The 22,018-nt window shown below is 39.1% G+C and overlaps 1 protein-coding gene across 1 annotated transcript; it reads right to left on the bottom strand.

Moving 5' to 3' along the window:
* Window positions 1-8,882: 8,882 nt before the first annotated feature.
* On the bottom strand, window positions 8,883-9,736 carry LOC134220431 (uncharacterized). The gene is made up of 2 exons (XM_062699489.1): window positions 9,479-9,736; window positions 8,883-9,093 (listed from the first exon to the last, which is right to left on the bottom strand). Exons 1-2 carry the CDS (start codon window positions 9,677-9,679, stop codon window positions 8,950-8,952), a joined length of 345 nt encoding a protein of 114 aa, XP_062555473.1. The 5' UTR covers window positions 9,680-9,736; the 3' UTR covers window positions 8,883-8,949.
* Between the last annotated feature and the right edge of the window lie 12,282 nt (window positions 9,737-22,018).

Below are 22,018 nucleotides of genomic sequence, written 5' to 3'. Positions count from 1 at the left end.
AAACGTAGAAAGTTGAACAGCGTGTTTCGCCTAATGGCCGTTCGAGTCGCGAGTGCGTACCGAACCATTTCCTCGGAGGCAGTTTGCGTTATCGCAGGGATGATTCCAATCTGCATAACCCTAGCAGAGGATATCGAGTGTTACCAACGGAGAGATACCAGAAATGTGAGGAAGACGGTGAGACTGGACTCTATGGTGAAGTGGCAGCAGGAGTGGGACAATGCGGATAATGGAAGGTGGACCCACCGGCTCATCCCCAATGTGTCGACGTGGGTGTATAGGGAGCATGGAGAGGTGATCTTTTACCTCACACAGTTCCTTTCCGGACATGGCTGTTTCCGTCACTATCTGCATCGGTGCGGCCATGCGTCATCGCCATCCTGCCCGGCGTGTATCAACATAGAGGAGACTCCAGAACACGTGGTATTCGATTGCCCAAGGTTTGCGGAAGTACGTAGAGGAATGCTTGCCCTACGGGCGGACAACATCGCAGAGCGAATGTGTCGCGATGAGGGTACGTGGAATGCAGTAAGCAGAGTCGTGACGCAAATACTGTCAGAGCTGCAGCGTCAATGGAGAAGGGACCAGCAAATAAGCGTCGGTTTGGAGCGAAATCCAGCACAGTGAGCAGTGTTTGGTTTCGGGTCGTCGGGGCGCCAGCGAACCGGAAGTCTTCTGCCAACCGGAATCGTTGGACCGACCTCGGCACTTGAATTGCCAACGTGCTGAAGAAAGAAGAAAGAAGAAGGAAGTGCTTCGGGTATGTAGGGCACCGCCAGTGCGGACGTCATCCACCACCGGAACTGTCGGACCACCTCTGCAACCCGAAGACGAAGACGGCGCAATGCGCGAAAGCGTCCCCTGCGATAGCCGCCGGTAGTTGGGGCACCATCAGTGCGGAAGTTTCCTTCACCGGAACTGGTGGACCACCCTCGACGCCGGGGGAAGTCAGGAGGATTCGAGTTAGGAAGTTGTGGCTCGACCACCGAGGGATCGAGACAACGTAGCAGTGGATCCCAGCAAGCCAGTCGGCGAACTAGCCTAAGCTAGGGGCTGGAATTTTAGAAGAAGTGCATGCGCACAGACCCCCCACCTGAAGTAGTCGCAGCATCCCGTGGTCCCGTGGTGGATCGAGGCAAGGAGGCTAAGGACCCGGATTTATCCGGGAGGCACATTTTTAGCAGGTCGGGAGGAGCCCATCCCTGTTCGCCTTCGAGCATAGTGTGGATGCTCAAGGTGTCTGTCGCGCAGATTTTTGATGGCCTTTAACCCTTGTAAAAAAAAAAAAAAAACACACACACACACACACACACACACACATACACACACATCACCTCAATTCGTCGAACTGAGTCGATCGGTATATAAAACTATGGGTCTCCGGGTCTTCTATAAAAAGTTTGTTTTTGGAGCGATCATATAGCCTTTACGTATACTTAGTATACGAGAAAGGTAAAACAATAAAATTGATAAAGTTTTCCATGAACTTCATCAAGGGGTCATCTATGGAAAAATGCTTGGTTTTATTGCTTTTTTATATTTCTTTATGGAAATTTATTTCATAAAATAATATTTTATCTTATTTTTTAGTGGAAAGTTTTTAATTTTTTGCGGAAAAAATATTTATTTTGCGGAAAATTTTGTGATTTTTATCAACAATTAAAAATTGATTTATTTATAGAAATTTTGTATTTTTTCTCCGGAACATTTTGTTTCCTTTATGGAAAAATCTTCTTTTATAATTGCAATTTTTGCTTTTAAAGGTGCTAGTTTATTTTTTTATTGTGAAAAATTCTTAACCGTTTTAGAAAATTTTGCATTATTTGCGGATGTTTCATATTTATTTATTGTTCATACCCTGATTTATCTGGGTGGTGCGGATAGAATCGATTTGGTTGTCAAACTGAAGCCAAAATTTTCTATTGTGCCGGAGCCAAACATTGAAGATTGTGGTTATGTTCGTTTCTGATCTAATATTGAGAAGTATTGTAATTATTTGGGGAAAAAATAGGAATAAAATTTGTTTGAGTTTTGTTTTCTTTGTAACAAATATTCTCACATTATATTTCGAGTGGAAAATTAGTAGGAATGCAACTAAAAAGCACTCGTTATGAAATTTCACGAGATTCAGCAGCTGATTGGAGCACAAATGTATGTAAATAATCGTAAAGTCATGTAGAGTCTAGTGCATTTGTGCGCCCTCACGCAGCGTGGAAAGAGAAATTCGAAGAGCGGGAAATGTTTGACAACCAAGTAACTGCAAAATAATTTTGTTTATGGGAGTGATTTCAAAATATCCCTCTACTCGCTTGAGGACAGAAAAGCTACTCTATCCGCAGCACCCAGTGATTTATCATTTGGTAATTTCCTATTTTTTTAATGGTAAATTTCCAATTGTTTAGAGGAAGTTTTTATTTTAGTCATTAGGCCAATATTTGAGTAATATATCCCATTTTTTTCCTGTTCGGGTGTGCCACTGCGACCAATTATAGCGTTACCCGTATCCTTAGTGTTTAAGTGCATGTCGAATTACTCCAGTGCTATTGAGAAGCAATGCAGTATCGGTTTCGATACAGTTGTTGTTTTGTTTTCTCAAGACCACCATGACAAGGTCCCGCTATTTAGACCCTTCATAGAGAGCAATCCCATTGAAGGCGCGCCCCTTATCAATAGGAAATCAATCCTTTCTTGAGAAAACAGAACAGTAATACTATTTTTGGCCATGCATCGGAGCCCTAGCCGCATCCTTGTCTTGCTTCTAGAATAAACTCTTAAAACCCGGGATTTAGCTCTGTCTACAAGACCATGTCAAGCAAGAGCATTTGTTCAGTAATAAGAACTTCCGTGTATTCCCTCACTACCATTGTTCACCAGTTCAAGAAGAGTTAGTACGTATTTAAACCCCTAACTCGAGTTTTCCAGCAGTCAGTTCAGCCTAGGACCGGGTACCGAGGTTTTTTAGCTAATTGCTTGAAAAGTTGTTTCCGCTGCATACAGTTTAGCCTCAAACAAGAGGAATTCGAGTCTTTCAACTGTCTGCAAGGTAACATTAATTATGTTTTATTTCTGAGCAGTGGGTACAAAACCCCCCCCAGAGACAAAATTTTTGGAAGAAATTTTTTTTTTGAAAAAAAAAATGTTCAGAAAACATCCCCCCCCCCCAGACCAATTTTCTGGCTACGCCACTGTTTCTGAGGTAGCGGAGACTAAATACGATGAATCCTTAATTACCACAACTTATTGCCCTAGCTAGAAAAATTGATTAAGCTAGGACTATGTTTGGTAGATCTTACACCGCAACCCGGGCAGAAGCTATGAACAGAATAACAAAACATGATATGGACTTGATTGATATAAGAGATAAAAGAACAGGCCACAATATCAAAATTTTGCACCGAAATATCATTTAAATATCAAGATATGCTATGGATAAGAACAAACTAATGGCACTTGATATCGATCACTTATTACAAATAACATATCTTGATATCCTCATGATATTTTAGTGCAAAATATTGATATTGTCGCCTGATCTTTTATCTATTATATCAATCATGTCCATATCTCATTTTGCTATCTTATCAACATTTGATATTATTGAGCTATTTTCCTCTACTCGGGAACACACTACGTCAAAGTGATCTACCATGTTACCGGACAATATATCCCATATTCGATATCAAAACAATAATGACTAGACAGAAGTTCTGAACAAAATACCATCTATGTACATTAGAGTGATTGAAATTTGGACTTTTTCGCTCCCCTATATTTAAATGATTGGTTTTGTCATTTAAATAACCCTCCTAAATTTTAAGTTAATTTGGATGTAGTGGTGCGTCATCTAAAGATCGTATGGAATATGATGTAGAAATCGCCATTTATGTGAAAGAATGTTTCATGAGATGGCCCATAAACTATTCGAATATAATACAAAATTTGGACTTTACAGAGGGTCTGGGTCATTTGGCATAAAGTCATTTGGCATAACGCCATTTGGCATAAGGTCGTTTGGCATAAAGGCCATTTGGCATAATGGTCATTTGGCATAACGGACATTTGGCATAATTTAGAACTGCAAGAAAAGAGTGGGTCATTTGGCATAACGGACATTTGGCATAATTTTGAACTGTGAAAGCGAAAGGGATATTTCATGTAATGTTTAGCGTAGATAAAGAAGGTCGAGGCTGTTTTCTGAAAAATTTAGACTGATGCATCTTAGACTGATGATGATGGTAGACATTTTCCGGAAGAATGAAATAACAAAACGGCAGAATTGCTTCCATCATTGACTTATTCCGGCCACATGCCTACTTTTAAAGAAGGGATTTCATCCACCATTGCTTCAATCCGGGCATGCGCCTTAAGACCGGATCAAATCCACCATTGCCTTAATCCGGGCAAGCGCCTAACTTTAAAACTGAAGCAATACACTTGTCGTAGACGAGTTACTAAAACCAATCAAGTTACATATGAGTAACTGTTGAGGGGGTCCCGTAGCGTAGTTGGCTACACGTTCGCCTCACAAGCGAATGGTCATGGGTTCGATTACCAGCCCCTCCACCAAACCCCCGTCAGTCGCCGGATGCGCAGCCTATGCGGTGGCGTATTGGGGAGCGCCCTTACCATTACGACTGCCTGACAACGACTGGCAAATTGTTCTACTCGGAGGCTTTCCTCCAACGTACCCGTAACGTACGTAAATGGCAACCGAACAATGCAACGATCATTGGATTCACGACACGGACAAATGGACACAATGGACTACCGGTGAGATGGCCCAGCAACGACAACAACAATGAATAATGGAAGATCTAAAAATAGATTCTGTGTGGATTCTGGCTGCAGAATACTACAGTAGATCTCGGCACAGTTAAGTGATGAACTTTGTACTGCACTTAAAAATCCCTATAATAAAGAATAAAAAAAAATCTCGGCACAGTAGCGGTTAAGTAACACAGAGTGCCTAACAAATAAAGAAAGGAATAAAAATAAAATGAGTAACTGCAACAAAATCAATCTGAATTGTGCTACTCGGGGAAGAGATCACATCTACCATTGATTTATTCCCGGTTTGCGCCTACTTATACATTTGCCATAATCCGGGCAGGGCCTACTTTTAAAGAAAGGATCACATCTAACATTGCTTCAATCCGGGCAAGCGCCTACTTTTAAAGAACGAATCAAACCTTCCATTGCCATAATCCGTGCAAGCGCCTATTTTTAAAGAAGGGATCACATCCACCATTGCCTCAATCCGGACATGCGCCTTCTTTTAAAGAAGGAATCACATCCACCATTGTCATAATCCAAACAAGCACCTACTTTTAAAAAAGGGATCACATCCTCCATTGCCATAATCCATGCAAGCGTTTACTTTTAAAGAAGGGATCGCATCCATCATGGCCTTAATCCGAGCATGCGCCTACTTTTAAAGAAGGGATCACATCCACCATTGTCGTAATCTGGGCAAGCGACTTCTTTTGAAGAAGGAATCACATCCACCATGGTCATAATCCGGGCAAGCGCCTACTTTCAAAAAAGGGATCACATCCTCCATTCTCACAATCCATGCGAGCGCATTCTCACGATCCAAGGGATCGCATCGACCATGACCTTAATTCGGGCAAGCGCCTACTTGTAAATAAGGTATCATATCCTCCATTGCCATAATAATCTAAAGAAGGGATTACATCCACCATTGCTCAAATCCGGGCTTGCGCCTACTTTTGCATTGCATTGCAAATGCATTCTTTCCACGAGAGGATAATGTATTTTTAATATTGTTATCGACGGGTGTTATATTTACAATTCCGGGGTGTTTCCCGCACCACTTAGTCACCATTCAGCGAACGCAAAGAAAAGTTATGCCAAGTGTCCGTTATGCCAAACGACCCTTACTTTTGACGCTGGTCACAATTATGCCAAATGTCCGTTATGCCAAATGACCGTTATGCCAAATGGCCTTTATGCCAAATGACCTTATGCCAAATGGCGTTAGGCCAAATGACTTTATGCCAAATGGCCCGCTCCCCTTTATAGAATGCTTCTTAAGCTGAAAGTCAGTGGTTGTTGATAGGCGATCTTACTATTGTAATCAAAGTAATAAAGAAAAAAATGCTCATTATTGATATTGATGTTATTCTTTTACATGTTAAATTGAATTTCCCACGATTCAGTATTTTCGTAGTAACTTTTCATGTCAGCATCAAATCGTTTCGCAACATAGATGATTTGTTTCCTTGCTAAATTTTCTATATTGGCAGTGTATTCATGTATTTTGGATCTTACCGGGTAATGTTGCGGAACGGTTTTCCACAAAAGTTACTGTTTCCATAGTAATTTGCGAAGTAGTTGAACTTTTTTAATTAGACTAGTGAACTAGTGAAACAACGCCCAAATAATAATTGACCAAAATTTTTAAGCTTTGTTCTCAAGTCTGATAAATTTCGTTTTAAAGCTTTAATATTTTTTACAATTCATAAAATCTGGTTTGCTATTCAAGAATTTGGATTATTCCCCACAACGATGTGAATCCATCCATCCAGCAAGTTTGTGCAGCGAGTGTTACCAGCGTCAAAAAAAGTCTTTCTCCTCTAAAACCTGATTCACCCACCTTTACGCAGCAGTATGCATTAAGCCAAAATCCGCACGGGACATATTTGCGAAAGAATGGTTTATATGTACTAGGTCATCATCATTGTTGTTGTCGGTTAAAACGAGATGAAACATGTCAGAAAGTGTCATCAATTTCAATAAAATTTTCCCAACACACGTTACGAACGTATTTTACATCTTTCGCTTTATGGAATATGGGTTTATTGCATACAGACATAAAGGTATAAAAGGCGAAAGATGCGTCAAAAATTTAATGTTAATTGACACAACGATGTTGGTTTAGTTTCGATCATGAACAGCTTTTTCATCTCATCAGCCTCGGGCGGCAAGTCTCTTAAATAAAGACAAAAAAAAAGCTTTTTCATCGAAATTAAATCGTATTATTCATTCATATTTTGCTCCTTTTGGTTATGTGTATTGCAGTTTGCGTTAATTTCGCGAAATGCATGAAGTTGCAGAGAATTTGCAAAAGATCTTGTTGCTGGTTATTTTATTTTTCATGAAGATTATGTTATAATCTAAGTTGTAGTAGTTTGTCATGCTTTTTAAGCAAATTATAACAATTTTTTACTTGATATTTAGGATACTGTGATGGAAAGGTAATTTTGTTTGAAGAAAATTATAATGAAACTAATACAGTGTGTACAACAGTAGTATAATCGACAGTATAGATTTGATAGATCCGTTGATATAAGGCAGATATTTTGTTTTTTATTTGTTTTCAAATGAAATGGATTTATGAAAGGATATGAAGAGGAAGGGATAGTATCAGCATGTAAACTTTTCGCACCTCAGCGGAAATTTTGTATACGGTACCTTATACCCCATGTCCTCCTTTCTCCACTAAATGTCCATGATTTGGCTGAATTGTCCTGCTTTGGAAAAATTCCCTATGGTCACCCCAAGTCAAGTACGAGACACTCAAAACGGGCTTACAGTTGAGATCGAAATACGTATCTGTAAAGATTAAATGGAATAGTACTGTAATAAGATCGTCTTATGACAGGTTAAGACATTCCACTAATAGAGTTTGATAATATTCAAGAAAATTTCACTTTTCGCCGACTAGCGTGTTTTTGGAGCATGTATTTTCAAATACATTTAGCCGTTTTTTATCCATGCAAATTTCAAGCGGATGAGCAGCCACCTAGGCTTGACGAATTTTGTTCAAATTTTTATAGTAGTTAATAATATGAATAATGAGTTTTCACATATAAATAAATATGGTCCACCCTAGGAGGTTGCTATTCCATTTATTTATCTTAAAACCAGTGGTGGAAATACTCGCTTGACGAGCAATGGCAGAGCAATGACAAAAAGTATGACAGTATTTTGTTCGCTCGTGTTCTTGCTCGAACATCCATGAGAAACATGTTCCAAAGTTGTTTTATGCCATTTTGCAAATTAATGACTTGTGAAGCTTCACGAACATTTTTTGTGGTTCGTTTTTCTGTTTTCTCTGTGAGTAGTAGGTAGACCAGAAAAAGGCAAAAAAATGTTCACTAATATTTTGCATTGCCTACTTCTCGTTTTGTGAACAAGACTCTCAGATTTCCACCACTGCTTAAAACCCACTCCGAAAACACAAAACAGTGCAAAAATAAAACAGATTCGTTTCTCATTCATCAATTTTTGTTGCGGGTGAACATGATTGTTTAAAAGAATTTTCAATTCACTCGTCATTGGCAATTCTTCTCTTGCTTTAAAAAAGCAGGACGCGAAATCGGAAGATCCATTTCCAGTTTATGATGGAAAATTTGTTTTGCAGACCCCCTCCACTCCCTACATGGGGGATTTTTCATTCGAGTTTCACTCAAGTTGGATGTAGGTGGTACCGTACAAATGTCCTGCTTACGCTTCGTCGATAGGAATTTTTCATTAATCAACCACTCCTTGATGTTCAATTCACCAGGGACTCGGTGGTAGTATTCAGGGTGGTGCTAGGTGTATGTATAACATGTATCAAGCGCTTGCAGAAGAGACACAGACTTTATTGGACCACCCTACCAAAAATAATAAGGCGCTCCAGCTTTAGAAAGTTCCAACAAAAAAGTAGCGACTTGTGCAAGTTGAAACTTGAAGTTCTTGCAATTGCTGCTTTTGAATGGCATTCAATTTTTTCTCATGTCCCAAGACGATATACCGATAGCGTTGATGACTATGAGCTAGTCTATGCTGCATAGAATGAAAGCTTTTCAAATTAAACTTGCGTTTTCTTTCGGTTGAGCACTGTTCAATCGATTTGTGAAGGTCAATAGGCGATGTAATTAGTTGAAAATGTAATTTTATTCAGAAATACTAATACTCCAGTATAAATAAAATAATCAAATTCTATCCCAGGCTAGTCAGTTGCCACCCAACGCTATTTATCAAGTTTCTTGGTACGGCCAGAATTGAATTCAACGTTCCTCCAATTCCAGGTCCTCCTAACAGTCCTGCTGGTCCATATGGTACTCCAAACGGTGGTCCATATAGCTGTAAATCGTAGAATAATGTTCGTTAACCAAATTTATGAAAAAAATACGTACATATAATGCAAAATAAAACTAGTTGAAACCCAGAATAGTACTATTTTAAAAACCATGCCTAGCTTCAATGTCATCACTTCCTTCCATCAAGTAAATTCAGTTAGTTATTTCCATTCTTCATTATTGAGACTTTCGATTAGTTGTTTGATTTACCTGAGCTTTATTATCGTGTTTGTAATTATAAAAGTAAACCAGGACTATCGATTACAAATTCATTTTCCATAGTGGAACCCATAGTTGTAACTGTTGTAATATGAACCGCCACCGTAAGAATTGAATCCGTAAGGATACAATCCATAAGGATAGTATGGATAGTATCCATATGGGTATACCGATGGTTGAAGTCCGGGCAAAAGTGCCGGCACACCGCCGACTGATACTCCAACGGTGCGCTTCTCCCGATTCAAGTCGGTACCTTCGGCTGCTTCTCCGTTGAGCAACTCCGGTTTCGGTTCAGCAGCTGCTGGTACGGGACTGGAATGTACGAGAACCGCCAAAGCGCAACCCAACAGACAGAACACCAAGAGCTTCATTTTTCGATAATTAAATGATAGCGACTCGTTGTAAGCCAATTCAACTATACTGTGGATAATGAAAGGTGATTGTTGCTTATATATTGGATACAAGTATTTCAAACTGGTACATCAAGATGCTCCCGTTCTTCATTGTTTGTGAAGATGTTAGAAAATCAAGTTTAATCATTGACATTGTGCACATGGGCGTCGGCAAGGGAGGTGGTACATCAGTGACCCTTTGACGAATGTTTTAAATCGTTTTTAACATATTCTTAAACAATTTCTTTTCGGCAGAATGCTTGTTAAATACATTCAAATCGTAGCAAAAAAGATTGCCAAGACTGTGCTGCTCGGGGAGGACGTACATTCTGTACCACATTAATAGGTACACCCTATTTTTAAGATAACTTTTTTTTGCACCGATCATCACCCAATTTGTCCTTTTGATTGAAAATTTAAAAAAATAATATGTGTAAGAATCGGTGTCCCACATTAGCTCGCTTCGCAAAACATAGTTTTTTTTGTTGTTTGGTTTCAAGCATGTTCACGTGAGATAAAGCAATTGAACCATTAAAAAAACAAAAGTCATCGTTTTTCTAATCATATACCCAGGGTTTCGACTTTTCGTTTCAATGAAACCAAAGCAAGCGTTTTTCGGGCCAAGGGAGAACCTTTTTCGTTTTTTATGTTAAGGATTATCTTTCACCCATCAATCTTTCCTCTAGAGCCTTGGAAGATAAACGAAAAGCCTATTAGATGAAAATCCTTTTTCGTTTCATTACTATTACCACTAACTCACTTTTCGCGAGAATTATCGCATAACAATTACAAAATTGGTTGACCGTGCCGGGACGCATCCTTTGCTCCTGAGATTAACTGAGCATTACGAACCCTGCATAAAATATGTTTAAATGTAATCTACTTGTAAGCTAAAAAAGTATTTTGACGCTTAAATTAATATTACGGCCACTTGTTTGACTTTACACTTCGTAGTTGCTAGTCTCAATTGACCGAGAATCAACAAATATGCACAGCTAACCAATTGAATAGCCTTTTTGGGATTAGATAACTATTCTCAGTGTGCATGCTTTGGAGATTCATTAATCCAAAAACCAATAACGATGCCGGCCACGTCCTCACGGTCAATTTAGGATTTGGAGAGAAAAAATAGTTCGACACTCATTGCTATAAGACACCGAGGAACCCTCTGCATCTCCGTGAACGCCACGGGAAAGGTATAGTTGGTTAGATGAGAAGATAATCTATAGGAAGTCGGAAAGCGTAGAAATATTTTTTTTATGCGAAGTTATTCCAAAGTAATTTACTCACCCGCACAAGCAGAACCAAGTATTTCGATCATCACGCGATCGTTCTGGGTCCTATGTAAAATACGAGCAACCGCGCACTCAAAACACGATCGATCGCGCAGTAATTGATTTACTCTACGACCGCACACGACAGAGCTAAGAGAATCTCGCGAAAGTTCTGCGTCCGATGCGAAATTCGATACTCGATAAATATTACGACCACTTGATTTAAAAAACATTACTTACTTCCAGTTCCATTTCATAGCCACTTGGAAAACATATTTAATCCTCTTGACCTTCCTTACAGGAAACCATAACATGTTGATATAAGAGTATTTGAACGTCCTGCATTGAAGTTAATATTTTGTTTTGGATTTGATTTTTTGACGTAGGACTTACGTCTCTCTTTACTATACCGGGTGTCATTCCAAAATATTCAAATCGACCGCGTTACGCTGTGTTGAAAGATTTTAAACGTTAATAGCGTTTGTCTCAATGGACGAATTTCTGCGGTAAGCCCCTCAATCGACAGATTTCAAGTATGCCTTTCATGTCCATGCTTGATAAGACCCGAAAAACTTGTTTCAATAGGCATGAAACTGTTTTCAATGAAAAACATTGAGATCAAGGGAACCTATAAATATGGGTACCGCATAATTCTTGCATCATTCCATTACCACGTTCTGATTGGTGCAGACACCAGCGAATGAGCAGCCGCTGGGTCTGCCGAGAAGCCATAAAATAGCGCAACGCGATTTTTTCCTTTCATTCTGACCGGGACAAGCGAAGCAACCGCATCATCGCATGATCGACAGCACTCACACCTTTTAGCAGGGAATGAAGTCTGCACCGACAGCTTTTTCGGCTCGACACCATCGAAGCCATCATCATCAGCCGAAACCTAGCCAGTACAGCAGCAGCCCACCCTACAGACCCGACAAAGCAGCAATGCTGAGCAGCAGCAGAGAGTCGAGCCGAGACCGGCCGGCATCGGTGATGAGCCGAGACAGGCTGAAGAAAAGCCACATGATGCAGCATGTAGGGGAGGGACGTTCAATATGCGCCCCCTAAGCAAATCTTCGAATTTAACGATGATAATGGTCGAAATTATGTACTTCCAATGTGTTAACCACTAATTTAACTTATCATCTATGATACGGAATAAAAATTTGGACGAAAAACCAATTATATTCCGAGAAAACGATTTTATTTTGAAGCGCTGCATTTTCGTGCAATTTCAAACCATGCGGGTTGAAACGCGCCACCCCGAGGCTAAAACGCGCCAGCCTAAAAATGTAAACAAACAGCAGTGAACTGACAGAAGAATCAAGTATCAATTTATGAAAAGTTCTATTCTCGTTTCCACTGCAAAGAAATGTTAATTAATTTTTTTTTGCTAAATTTTCGTGTAACTAGTTGATGTGTGCATACAAGATATGTCTATTCTTTGATTTATTTGGTGGGCGCATGTGACCTTGTGCATTACGGAGCCAAATCACGATTTTCTGTGCATGGTACATGTATCACACTTCCAAGAAGTGAGATCTTGCGGTCTACATGAGTAACCAACGATATATCGGACTGCTTCGAATGTGATATATGCCCTTTGTGATACGTAGAATAGAACGTGTTCACATCATAGGTTCTTGATAGTCCAAGAAATCTCTGGATTAAGGCTATAAAGTCTATAGAAGCAACAAAAAATCGATCGGACGGTTTTAAACATGGTACATGCCCTTTATGACACATAGAATAGAATGCGTACCCAGCATAGGTTCTTGGTTATCCAAGAAATCCCTGGAATAGGCCTTTCGGTCTACACGCGGAACCAAAGATTACTTGGAAACGAAGTGGTATTACCTGTTGTCATGGGTTGTAGGTAGTCTACGAACTCCATACATTCAAGGTCTGTTGATTAACCTTCGTATCAGAGGCAGATATTGAAGAATAAACAAGTTGTGTGACCCCTACTTGGTATATGTTTGTATTCCAAGTAGTTCTTGATGTTGTCACTGATGCCAGGTAGTCTACGAACACCATAGATTCAAGGCCTGGGGATCAACCTACATAATAGAGGCAGTTATTGAAAAATAAACAAGTTATGTGACACTTCCATGGCATATGTTAGTATTCTAAGTAGCTCTTGTTGTTGTCGCGAGCTCCAGGTGGTCTACAAGCTCCATAGAGTCAAGGTATGTTGATCAACCACCGCAATGGAGGCAGCTATTGGAGAATAAACCAGTTGTGTGACCCCTTCTAGGTATATGCTTGGATTCCAAGTAGTTCTTGTTGTTGTCATTAGTACCAGGTAGTCTACGAACTCCATAGAGTCAAGGCCAGTGGATCAATCTCCGTAATGGAGGCAGTTATTGAAAAATAAACAAGTTGTGTGACCCCTAGTTAGTATATTTTTGTATTTCAAGTAGTTCTTGTTGTTGTCGTGGGCTCCAGATTGTCTATGAACTCCATGGCGTCAAGGTCCATGGGTCAACCTCCGCAATGGAGGCAGTTATTGGAGAATAAACAAGTTGTGTGACCCTTCTTGAAATATGTTTGTATTCCAAGTAGTGCCTTTCGTTGTCGTGGGCTCCAGAAAGTCTTCGAACTCCATAGAGTCAAGGTATGTAGATCAACCTCCGTAATGGAGGCAGCTATTGTAGAATAAACAAGTTGTGTGACCCCTTCTAGGTATATGTTTGTATTTCGAGTAGTTCTTGATGTTGTCACTGATGCCAGGTAGTCTACGAAATCCATAGATTCAAGGCCTGGGGATCAACCTACGTAATGGAGGCAGTTATTGAAAAATAAACAAGTTGTGTGAACCCTTCTTGGTATATGTTTGTATTGCAAGTAGTTCTTGTTGTTGTCGTGGGCTCCAGGTGTCTACGAACTCCATAGAGTTAAGGTCTATAGATCAACCTCCGTAATGGCAGCTATTGGAGAATAAACAAGTTGTGTGACCCCTTCTTGGTATATGTTTGTATTCTAAGTAAGTTTTTGCTTTTGTCATTGGTGCCAGGTAGACTGCGAACTCCAGAAAGTAAAGGTCTATGAGTCAACCTTCGTAATGAAGGCAACTATCGGAGAATAAACAAGTTTTGAGACCTCTTCTTGGTATATGTTTGTATTCTACGAGTCTACGAACTCCATAGTTTCAAGGTCCGTGGATCAACCTCCGTAATGGAGGCAGCTATTGAAAAATAAACAAGTTGTGTGACTCCTTTTTGGTATATGTTTGTATTCCAAGTAGTTTTTGTTGTTGTCATTGGTGCCAGGTAGTCTACGAACTCCATAGAGTCAAGGCCTGTAGATCAACCTCCGTAATGGAGGCAGTTATTGAAAAATAAACAAGTTATGTGACCCCTTATTGGTATATAATTGTATTCCAAGTAATTTTTGTTGTGGTCGTGGGCTCCAGGTAGTCTACGAACTCCATAGAGTCAAGGTCTGTAGATCAACCTCCGTAATGGAGGCAGCTGTTGGAGAATAAACAAGTTGTTTGACCCCTTTTTGGTATATGTTTGTACTCCAAGTAGTTTTTGTTGTTGTCATTGGTGCCAGGTAGTCTACGAACTCCATAGAGTCAAGGCCTGTGGATCAACCTCCGTAATGGAGGCAGTTATTGAAAAATAAACAAGTTATGTGACCCCTTATTGGTATATGTTTGTATTCCAAGTAGTTCTTGATATTGTCGTGGGCTCCAGGTAGTCTACGTACTCCATAGAGTCAAGGTCTGTAGATCAACCTCCGTAATGGAGGCAGCTATTGGAGAATAAACAAGTTGTTTGACCCCTTTTTGGTATATGTTTGTACTCCAAGTAGTTTTTGTTGTTGTCATTGGTGCCAGGTAGTCTACGATCACATCGTATTTCGCACTTTTTACTGCTTGCCTTTCGCTTCTCACTTCTCAATTCTTATTCTTTTTTCTTGCTTCTCCCACCTCACTCCTCAGTTCTCATATCCCAAATCCAGCTTACAATTCACTATTGATTATAAAACTATTTAGGGCTTTTTAGTCGAATTCTGAATTCCTTCTTCTCACTTGTTGTTTCTCACTTCTCACTTCTCATCACTCATAACTTCTCACTCATCACTTTTCACTTTTATTTTATCACTTTTCAATTTTTACTTTTTTACTTTTTAATTGATAATATGTATTTTAAAAATAAATTATTATCGGCACACGCCCTTCTCAAACTATGACATCCATAGTCAAGCACATTAGATGGGCGCGTTTTATCCTGCATGCAGAGATTTTAATAAAATGTGAGTTTTTCTATGAAAAATGTAGTAAAGTTAACTTTTTAGTAACTTGGCACAATCTTTACTAATTTGTTTTTCCAGACATGTGCAAAGATTATTGAAAAAATGTTTTTATCTAGTGGAAAATCCTTAAGGGAACGGAAGCTTAAATTTTATCAAAAAGCGGAAAAAAACAAATTTATTTTTAAAAATTTCATTATAAATGTCTTGACTATTATTTTTAGTTTGTTGATCTAAAAACATGTTTACGCGCCAGTTGCCATCGGTTTTGTAACTTAATTTAGCCTATTAACCCAGAAAATGCAATGGCTCGTATTAGCTGACTGGCGCATTTTAAACCTAGTTCCCCTATGTCCAAAAAAAAAACGGTTCTTCAGAGAGCCAATAATAGAGATTAATATCAAAGCTTTCAATTAGGATTGGGCGTTTTTCGAAAAAATATCGATACTGCCGAATCGATGTTTTTATTGTCGAAAAATCGATGCCGAAAAATATCGGCGTTGAAACATCGATATTCCGATATATCGATACGCCCGAAAAACTAAAAGCACGAGCAAAAAAAAAAAAAAACAGTGTTAGTTTAGATCGAATCGCACATCAAAGTTTCGCTGTTTCGCAGTTTTTAAAAGATTCCGAAATCCGATATCCGCTAGAAAAAATCGATACAGTCAAATATCGAACTTAAAAAAATCGATACGAAATATCGATTAATCGGAGCGAAAATATCGATTCCCGATATATCGTATCGGTATCGCCCATTCCTACTTTCAATACCCTTCGGGATAGAAATTGTACTTGGGTGCCAAATCCAATATTCTAGTGATAAAATTTTATGCGTGATTTTCATAAATAGCGTCAGAACTAACAGTGGATAATTTTTCTGATTTAACCGCGAAGTGGACGAAGGATTTCGCTTGACCATGCCTAAAAAAAATACATAAGATGTCCAAATCTCTCACATAATATTTGGATATTTGGATTAAAAAAAACACCGATAACAGCTCAAACATTTATAAACTATCAATCGATTTTTCATCAAATGTTGGATTTTTTGGCATTGATCAAAAAATATCTAGATAAACATTGTTTGATACTGACCGCAAACAAAGCGAACGTGACTGAATGATCGTCCCATATTACCAATTCTAAATCTTATCACCCGAAATCCCATGTTCGGGTGTTTCCTTCCATGTATTAGTTAGTAGTTAGTTAGTTAGTTAGTTGGTAACAATGTTGTCTCAGAAAAGAACACGTACTTCTCACCTGAACTGCAATTCTAAGCTCGCTTGCCCGGCTTATTGGCCTGTATCAAGCGAAAAGTCCCGTTAGGAAATAGACGCCAGCAGCGAGCAACAAGCGAAAAAAGAAGAAGCCCTTCTCGAACGCGTTGATGATGATGACGCTTTGGCTGACAAAGAAGCGGGATACAAGACACTGGCTGATTGGCCCACCAATTGGGAAGCAGAGAAGATTCAAAATAAGGTATAAAAGAAAAGTGCATTCGCTAGCAGAGCATTCAGTCTTTTTTATACCACCACTAGAAATTCGCGGTTATTTGAAAAGATCGTTTTCTTACTTTTTGGACTTAGCCGAAGCCAGGGTTGGGAAAAATCAAATTTTCGAAAAATCGAGAATGATCAAACTCACCCGCGATTTTACTTTAGAATTATCAAGTGATTAAAACTCGCCAGCGATTAAGAATCGTTTGAAAATCGTATCTTGATTTGAAGCATTTACCGTTACCTTTTAAACTATTTTTGCCTTTCTCGTATACAAAGTATACGTAAAGGCTATATGTTCGCTCCAAAAACGAACTTTTTATAGGAGTCCCGGAGACCCATAGTGTTATATACCGATCGACTCAGCTCGACGAATTGAAGTGATGTCTGTGTGTATGTGTGTGTGTATGTGTGTGTGTATGTGTGTGTGTATGTGTGTGTATGTGTGTGTGTATGTGTGTGCGCAAAATAATCTCACTCATTTTTTAGGCACTTATCATTAACCGATTTGCTCGCAACAAGTTGCATTCGACGCGGAATCTTGTCCCATTGTTTCGTATTGAAAATTGGTCGAATCGGACTATGGGCTTCGGAGTTATGGCCAAAATATATTTTTTTACAACAAAAATTCTCACTCACTTTTTAGACACTTAATCTTAGCTGATTTACTCGCAACAAGTTTCATTCAACGCAGAATCATGTCCCATTGTTTCGTATTGAAAATTGGACAGATCGGACTATGGGTTTCGAAGTTATGGCCAAAATCCACCTTTTCACATGATGAACACGTACAAAATTCTCACTCATTTTTCAGGCACTTATCCTTAACCGATTTGCTTGCAACAAGTTTCGTTCGACGCGAAATGCTGTCCCATTGTTTCGTATTGAAAATTGGTCGAATCGAACTATGGGATTCGAAGTAATGGCCAAAATACATTTGTTGACAAGAAAAATTCTCACTCATTTTTTAGGCACTTACTTTTAGCCGATTTGCCTGCAACAAGTTGCATTCGACGCAGAATCTTGTTCCATTGTTTCGTATTGAAAATTGGTCGATTCGAACTATGGGATTTGAAGTAATGGCCAAAATACATTTTTTTTCATTTTTTAGGCACTTACTCTTAGCCGATTTGCCCGATGCAGAATCTTGTCTCATTGTTTCTTATCGAATATTGGTTTAATCAGACTATGGGCTTCAGAGTTATGGCCAAAACATATTTTTTACTTACTCTTAACCGATTTGCTTGCAACAAGTTTCATTCGACGCGGAATCCTGTTCCATTGTTTCCTTCTCGGTTTCCTTTTGAGTGTCTCGAGAATATTGCGGCTTCCTGCTGGCCCCTCCGGTAATCGCAACAATCACTAATCAAAACAGAGTCAATGAAAATCTGACCCACCGTATCCACTTGCCATGAGAAATACTCTCGATGTACTCAGTGACACCGGCTGTCATTTACCGAAAAGCCCACCCCCTCGTAATGTGTTTTGTATGGAAGGGTTCTAAAATTTGTATGGGCCGTAACGCTCGCAGAATCATCAAAGACCAGTTATTTATTCCAGTTATTTAGACCCGACGAACTTCGTTTCACCTAAAATTGATTTATTCTCTGATTAGTTCTCGAGTTATGCAGAAATTTATGTTTCATTTGTATGGAAGCCCCCTTTCCTAAGGGGGGATGGGTCTCGAACCATCTTAAGAACCTTCCCCGTCCCAAAAAAACCTCTGCATACAAATTTTCACGCTGATCGGCTTAGTAGTTTCGGAGTCTATAATGGTCAGACAGACAGAAATTCATTTTTATGTATAGACCTGTACAGCTGTTTTCGAATTCACTCACCCGATGGATTTTTACCGAGCCTGTAACAAGCGCGGTTTCATCATCATCAATAGACATAGACCGCTGTCATCATTGAAAAGTAGTATGAAAAAAAATATAGCCCGGGACATCCTGGCTACGATTTGGCGATAGGCTAAACAATAGCATGACAGTAGCCTGATTTTTACATTTGAGCGGCTCGTCTTCTCGAGTTCATTATGCGACCCGCTCAAGCGTCATACTTTCTTGGGGGAGTTCATTTTGCGTTAGTCTATATAGAAGATTATCAACGTTTACGAGGCGAACTAGCCAGAAGTACAATAATGCAACAAAGTTACTCCATTGTACCTTTACTGACCCATCACTCCAAGCTTCCGAAACAGACTAATAACATGTTGATATCGTTTCAATTTAAGGTCAACTATGCGTCCATCGTCAGTATTACCGAGTCCATAAATCCATTCAAGTAACCCCCAATTTCCCAGTCCTTTTCTGCAGAGTAATCACTCTTTGTAAGCGCTGTCGCTCGTAGAAATGGCACAACGTCAAACCAGGCAATCCGAGATCTCTCGCTGCTTCAAATGGCCGATGGTCATGGTTCAGTGAAACACCTTTTTGATGAATTTGCGATACTTAGTCCGTAAAAGCCCTAAGATGCGCTGCTACAAAGCCAGACCATGCTGAGGGTGGCTGGTTTCGATTTCCGGTGCCGATCTAGGCAATTTTCGGATTGGAAATTGTCTCGACTTCCCTGGGCATAAAGTATCATGGTGCTAGCCTCATGATATACGAATGCAAAAATGGTAACCTGGCTTAGAAACCTCGCAGTTAATAACTGTGGAAGTGCTTAATGAACACTAAGCCGCGAGGCGGCTCTGTCCTAGTGTGGGGATGTAATGCCAATAAGATAGAGAGAGTCCGTAAAAGCAAAAGGAAATAAACAATAACTTTTCAATGGCGCTTGGTGCGATTTAGCATAACCCAGACCATATATAGCTATCTCATACACTAGACTGGAGTAACCTGTAGCCGAGAATAGAACCGTGCTGTCAATACAGTGGCCAAGTCCTTACCCGCTAGTGTAACCATGAGGTATTTTTTGATTGGTCACGCTACCCGTTCATAGCGCACATACGTACTAAGTTTCATAAAGAGGTCCTATAGTATCCGCGGTAATATCATGGGGGTTCCCCGAGAAAATGGTAACTGGATGTAGATGCGAAAGATTTAGAAGACATTTGGATTTTTGTAGGATTGATTGATATGTCTACGCTCATAAGTTTTTGCCTTTCTCGTATACTAAGTATACGTTAAAGGCTATATGTTCACTCAAAAACGAACTTTTGATAGGAGTTCCGGAGACCCATAGGCTCAGAAGTTAGGGACGTTCCGATACTTCCGATATAACGGAATATCGATATTTTTGTTTCGATATTCGATATTTTGTATCGATATTTAGCTTTCAACATATCGGTCATATCGATATTTTTGCTTTCGATATCGATATATTCTATCAGAACATAGTAACACAAAATAACAATTGTATTGTATTTTGTGAAAAAATACCTCTTTCAAAATGGATCCAGAATGCGGTTTTATTACTGATTTAGAGGATTTTTCTCGGTAGAGCGGATGGAGTAAGGTGTGCGCTGTCATCACAAATAGTTTTGACAACTCGACACTTTGCATTGATGCACCATTGTGCAACATCTGTCAGGCCGCTGGTCCTTAAATCCTTTTGCAAATGCAATTATCTATTTGGCGTTTTCCCATGATAAATTAGATAAATCAACTTAGAAATTAGGAAGAGATTTGTGGAAATAGGAGTTAAAAGTATTGGAAAACATATGAAAATTTTCTTCAAAATAATGCCCTGAAGGAATTAAACAGAATTTCCTGAAAACTTTTTTTCTGATGGAACTTTTGCGATAATTTTGAAGAATGCCTGTGAAAATCAAGGAGAATTTCCTGAAGAAATCCAAGAGAATTCCATATAAACAAAGAGGATAATTTCTCGTGAAAGTTTAAGAATATTTTAATGGATTTTCTTGTAAAATTCTGAATTTTATTTAAGAATTAAATTCAAACTTCAAAAACTTCCTTGGAAATTCTGAAGAGAGAATTTAATATTGTCAAAAAACAGAATAACCCGAGGAGGAATACAGAAAAAAAATCAGCAAATTTCTCGAAACTTCAGTTGATTTTTTCTAACGAACGGAAAATAGTGAGGTCAGTGAGGTGCCGTAAACGCTGTCTCTACCGGGTAAAACTACGACGTACGGCGCCGCCGATGATTGTTGGACTGGCACACTCTAGAAGCGGATTGGATTAAAAATAGTCATTTCTAATAATTATTGTAAATTGGTAATACGGTAATACGATAGTAAATGAATAAATACATAAAATATATTTTAAATATTTTCATTTTTAAAATATCATTTGATTTTCCGATATATCGATATTTTCATTCCAATGTATCGGTGATATCGATAATTTGATTCGATTATCGTATCGAATCAAATATCGATATTTTGAAATATCGGAAAGTCCATATCAGAAGTTATGGTCAAAATACTTTTTTTTCACCAAAAGTGCGTAGAAATTACTCACTCGAAAGAAACGAGAAAGGCACTATCACCGCTAGGTGGATTAATCTGGGTTTTTCTTACTAGCATGAAACTATAACGCCAAATAGAAGGTATAACGGGACTGTTGACAATTAGCTATTATTAGTGAAGATTAATGATTGAATGAAAATTCTGTGTTTATTATCGTTTGAGTAAAAAATTTGAGAAGTTGTCGCCGGCTACAACTCGCCTACTGTTTGTCACGTGAAAAGTTTTCACATGAAAATTGCAATCATGATCGTCTGATAATGATTAAGCACAACACTGGCCGAAGCAAACAGCCTTTTTCAAGGCTCTAAGAGTTAAAAATAATGTTCTCCTTCAGTCGCTATCGCACGGATTAGCAGGCCCTACATCCCCTGCTGGGCCAACTTGTGGCTTATTTCAGGCAGCCCTTCAGTGGGAAGGCTGCCACTGTCGAGGCTAATATTCCGTGACCGGACAGATACTTCCTGAATTGTTTTTGATGATTCTTGTTCGAGGTAGATTTGATTTCTGTTTCGGTTTGATGAGAAGATTTTACCAAGGAATGGTCATGTCAAGTCCTACGTCCACTTAGCGGTTATGTCACAGACATTACCCACTGTTCGTTTTTATTACTATCGTTTATTTGGAAGGCTCATTTGCCGTGAAGCGTTCCGGAGCCGAAATCATACAATTTTTTGTATGATGTTTATACAATAATGTTAGTTTTAAAGAACCGAAAGACTCGTGTTTGATCGAGGTTATGGAATACAATATAGAGTATGAAAGGAAGGGAATTTGAGGTGCTTAAGTACTAACGATGCTGATGTTCACATAGTTGACATTCTTGACGATGTTGCACATCTGTAACGGGACAAAC

This window comes from Armigeres subalbatus, chromosome 3 (assembly GCF_024139115.2).
Source record: "Armigeres subalbatus isolate Guangzhou_Male chromosome 3, GZ_Asu_2, whole genome shotgun sequence".
Classification (NCBI taxonomy): domain Eukaryota; kingdom Metazoa; phylum Arthropoda; class Insecta; order Diptera; family Culicidae; genus Armigeres; species Armigeres subalbatus.
The sequence above is the reverse complement of the archived record's forward strand: the minus strand, read 5'-3'. Positions and strand labels throughout refer to the sequence as shown.